The sequence below is a fragment of the Olea europaea genome, chromosome 6 (assembly GCF_002742605.1).
Source record: "Olea europaea var. sylvestris chromosome 6, O_europaea_v1, whole genome shotgun sequence".
In the NCBI taxonomy this organism is placed as follows: Eukaryota; Viridiplantae; Streptophyta; class Magnoliopsida; order Lamiales; family Oleaceae; genus Olea; species Olea europaea.
Genome location: NC_036242.1, coordinates 20,953,069 through 20,957,918, shown reverse-complemented (window position 1 = coordinate 20,957,918; position 4,850 = coordinate 20,953,069). Strand labels below are relative to the sequence as shown.

Below are 4,850 nucleotides of genomic sequence, written 5' to 3'. Positions count from 1 at the left end.
TAACTGTTGATTTCTACTCATTCTTTTTTCAATAATAAAATTAAAGAAAAACATTTTGTAGTGCATCTTAAAGAATGTCCATATGCATAAGAATTAATAATTTGAATTGTTTAAGATTATAGCGACTGCGAAGAAAGAAGAGTGGACAATTAGAGTTCCATCTTTCTTACGCATGGTACTACCCAACACTTAGTACATATAAATTTCTAGTAAATTCTGTAATTAATTATCAAATTAGTAGCTTTAGAACTTGTTTGGCATGTCTTTTACTTCTTGTAGAAGAAATTTTGAAGGAAGTTATCTTAATTTTGCTCAGAAACCAATTTTTAAAAACATTTCCTATTTCTAAACTCGAAAGTATATTTAGAGGAAGACATATTGGACCATCTTCATCTGAAAACTCTTCTAACTACCAAAAGTGCTTTCATAAAATTAGTTAAACGGATCTAGAGTAGCTTTTGAATTTCAAAAGGTTTTTTTTTTTTTTACTTCTCAAAAACCATGTCAAATGGGCCATGAAATATCTGCTCGGAACATTTTAAGCTAGATACAATCGACAAGCTCTCATTTATAAGCAATGGATATTTATGGATATTTCTCTCTGTTCTATCCTAAAACACAAGATAAAGGATATAGAAAATTAAACGTAACACTATAGATTAGGTAGAAGCTGTTTACTAAATTAATGAATCTAGTACTATAGTGGTCTTTCTTGCCCCCTAAGTTTTCATGTCATTGACATCTCTGTCTAATTCAATTTGAATGTTTGTCTTTTAATTTGTCTTTATCAGACCATAATTTTTTATTGTATCTTCTGTAATAATTTTCCCCACTACTTTTGTTGGTATTCCTAGGGCCAAAGATCTTTTGTTGGTTTGGAAAAATGCCTGCTTTATTTCATGAAATGGGACTTTTTATTTTGTTTCCATAGTTAGTTTGAAAGAATGCCAATACAGAATAAAAAAACGTTAATTATGATATGCATGAATCTGCTATTGGAAAAAATGAGTGATTTGTGTTTAGATTATCGATTAACATAATATGTATAAATAATATAATTCAACAATAAATATAAAACTCAATATAACATAAAATGAGCAGAGATTTAGAAAGCAAGCTTTAAAGAGTTATGTCAAGGAGTTGTTCTAAAGTTATGTTGACTCTCCACTGCATGGGTACTTTCAATAGTACACTGTTTCAAGATAAAACTCATGTGGCCCACAGTCGATTCTCCTTCTATGAGTATGATTATAAAGGATAAAGAACGAGCCTTTATCAAATTGTCAAATTAATAGAAATATAATATGAAATATAGAGATAGTATTTAAGTTATATCTAAAGTTATGTTTTCTTGTATTTTATATCTCAATAAAAATCACCCCCTTTTGTAGGGATAAATTTAACCTCCACAATCATGAACATTAATCCAGTTAAAATGTGAGTTACACGCTAGGAATTATAAGTTTTAATTTTGTATTAAACTGGAAATCAAAAGCAAACAATTAAAAGGTTTTAATTTGAAAGGTTAAAATTTTTAGTCTTAATTTACAACAATCTTCCACAAGTTTCAAACTTGCAAAATAAATAAATAAATATAATATATATAGTGGCAATATTGTACTGTGTAATAACTGTAGGTGTCTTTTGGATTTGAAACTCGCTTAGTGATAATAATTTACACTTGAGGGAGCCATAATTGATTAAGCCTCGCATTAGGTCTCTTTGACTAAATTTCAATCACACACAATATCAATTTAAGCTCTAGTTCATAAAGGATAACACTTTTAATGGCCATGCGTTGTAATCTTGATTTTAGAAAGAGTCTCTAATGAGTCCTCCAAGGACGAATGTGACTCATACCTTGCTAGAATTCTCTCTTTAGTGCTCATTCATGCCTAAACCCTTCATAATATCATATCATTGTTAGCACTATCACAAGTAAAATAATGTTATTACAAGTGATGCAGTTTAGGTTGTTTCTATCACATTGAATTTTCTTATAGGACTCCAATTACAAAGGTTGAGTTATTCCTGGAGATGACTCCCTTACGATTATCATAAGCCTCACGGATGGAATGACAATCTATTTCAATGTGTTTAGTGCACTCATGAAATATAGGATTAACAACAATTTGAAAGGCACTAGTGTTGTCAGCATCAGGAAAAGTAGGTTCAAGCGGAGGATAGCCAAGCTCCGCTAGGAGACCTCGTAGCCAAACTATCTTAGACAAAAGACATGGCACGATACTCAGATTCAATGGAAGATTTAGAGACATGATCCTGTTTCTTACTTTACCAAGAAATAATTACATCCTAAGAAACATACACCAACCTGTAATCGAACAACGAGTATCTGTACAGCCAGCCCAATTCGCATCATTGTAATCTACCAACTCAAGAGAAGAATTGACGGGAAATAAAATACCTCAATTAGATGTACCTAGCAAGTACCGATAGTGCGTTGTACCGCAGCCAAGTGGAGATATCGTGGAGTATGCATAAAATGACAAACTTGCTATACGACAAAGAAATATTGGGTCAAGTAATAATGAGATAATTCAAGCTATCCACTAGCTAACGATATAGAGAGGGATCAGGAAGAAAGTCACCCTCATTATTGCGATATTTCACATTCACCTCTAGCGGCTTGTCAACAAATTGACCATCCTGAAGTCCAATCAAAGTAATCAACTCCTCCGTATACTTATGATGATGTAAGAAAGTTCCTGCTGGACTGAAAAGCACATCGAGACTTACGAAATACTGCAAGTACCCGAATCTTTCGTATATAAAGAATCCTTCAATCGATTTTGAAGATAAAATATTAATATAAAATCACTCATGATAATAAAAATATCATCCACATGGACCAAAAGTAGCACAGTACTCGCCTTGGTACCAGAGACAAAGATAGACGAATTATATTTACTCTGGGTAAATGAGAAACCTAAGAGAGTGGAGCAAAACTTTGCAAACCAAGCATGAGGAACAGGCTTCTACCCGTAAAGTGAGCACCTTAGCTTACGCACATTGGAAGATGGCAACGAAAATAGGCCCGTAGGGAGTGTCATATAAATTTCTTCCTTTAGGTCACCATGTGAGAAAGCATTCTTAACATCTATTTCTCGTAAAGACCATCCTCTGGAGGCAACTACATCAACTAAACTTTATAGGGCTCTGGCGATCCATCATAGTAGAACTTACTTGAATAAACCCATTTACTCCCACTAGGTTTGATCCCAGGAGGGCAATGAACAAATCTCATGTGTGGTTCTCTTGAAGAGCTCGAAGTTCCTTTCTCCCAACAAAGCAAGATAACAATTTGAGAATAAGAGGTAAGAACTTTGAAAGAAGATAAGATTGCAGAAAAACAATGCCAATCAGAAATAAGTGGATCGTCGAAGAGTAAAAAAGTCTGGGATAGGATCGTGATCGGGATCCGGAAGGGGCAGCAGAGCTAGAGGCCGTCGTCTCTAATATATCACACCTAGTTTAAAATGCTCGATAGGATGGAATAATATTTTACTGCTGAAACACGAAAGAATTGAAATCTTATATCAAAATACTATGTATGAATGGTATGAACTGGCTCAACAAGAATTCTTGAACAACGAACAACCAATTCAGATATTCACGAGCAAAAAGTACTAAATTCTCTTTCGGATAGACCTTGAAAAGAGAAGGAATGCCTTCAAAGTGAATGAGCGGAGCCAAATCAGAAGATTACATGTGTCATTGGAAGTAATATTGATTCTCAAAGAAAATCACATTGCGAGAGAAGCGAAAGCAATTAGCAACGTCATCATAACAAACAAAATCATTTTTGGCAATGCTGTAACCCATGAAAGAATAGCCTGTGGATTGAGTCGCAAGCTTATATCGTTCATGTGGAGGCAAATGGACGAAACAAACACAACCAAAAGTATGCAACATGTCATAGCTATGACGTGTTTCGTATAGGCGAAAATATGGAAGTCGAAATCCAAATGCTGAGCTGAAAGTTGATTAATCAAATGTACAGTGGTGGATAGTGCTTCAACCTAGAATTTAGGCGAAATCGAAGATTTCAAGAGCTAACTCTGACAACGTCCAAAAGTGACGATTTATTCTTTTAGCCATTCCATTATGTTGAGGAGTATATTAGGAAAAACGTTAGGAAAGAATACCCTTTTGTTGTAAGAAACGTTTGGCACTTATGAGACATATATTCATCACCATTGTTGGACCTCATAATTCAAATCCTGGAAGAAGATTGTGTTTCAATATAAGCTACAAAAGTCTGAAAAATCGGTCCTACCTCCCTTTTAGAATGGAGAAAATATATTTAAGTGAAACGATTGAAATAATCAATAAACGTCACAAAATACTTATAATGAACATGTGAAGTGACAAGTGCCACACCCCAAACATCACTATGAATAATCTTAAAACATTTATTAGCATGGCTCCCATGAGTTGAAAATGAATTCTTCTTACTTTTTTTTTTTCAAGTTTACAAGCATCACAATTGAAAGATTAATTAAAAAAATAAAGTTTTATCTTTATTGCCCATAAAATCACATTTTAACAAATGAGAAAAAAAATAAAGCATTGGGATGACCCAACCGTTTATGCCAAAGTTTATGTTTAAGTCCAACATCAATATAAGCTAACGACGTAGCAATAGGAATAGTAAATTCTAATGGGAACAATCGTCCGACTTTAGGCTCCTTCACATCACCTTCTCCGATCCCTAATGATGCACAAGAGAAACACACATCAAAGTTATTATCAACTAATTAGCCGATCGAAATCTAGTTAAAAAATAAGCTTGGAGAGACAAAAAGACACATTATCAAAAAAAAAAAAAA

General features: G+C 33.6%; 1 protein-coding gene across 1 annotated transcript; it reads right to left on the bottom strand.

Moving 5' to 3' along the window:
- Positions 1 to 485: 485 nt before the first annotated feature.
- LOC111395267 lies at positions 486 to 2,380 on the bottom strand. The gene is made up of 3 exons (XM_023021252.1): positions 2,333 to 2,380; positions 2,016 to 2,222; positions 486 to 611 (listed from the first exon to the last, which is right to left on the bottom strand). Exons 1-3 carry the CDS (start codon positions 2,378 to 2,380, stop codon positions 486 to 488), a joined length of 381 nt encoding a protein of 126 aa, XP_022877020.1.
- Positions 2,381 to 4,850: the final 2,470 nt, after the last annotated feature.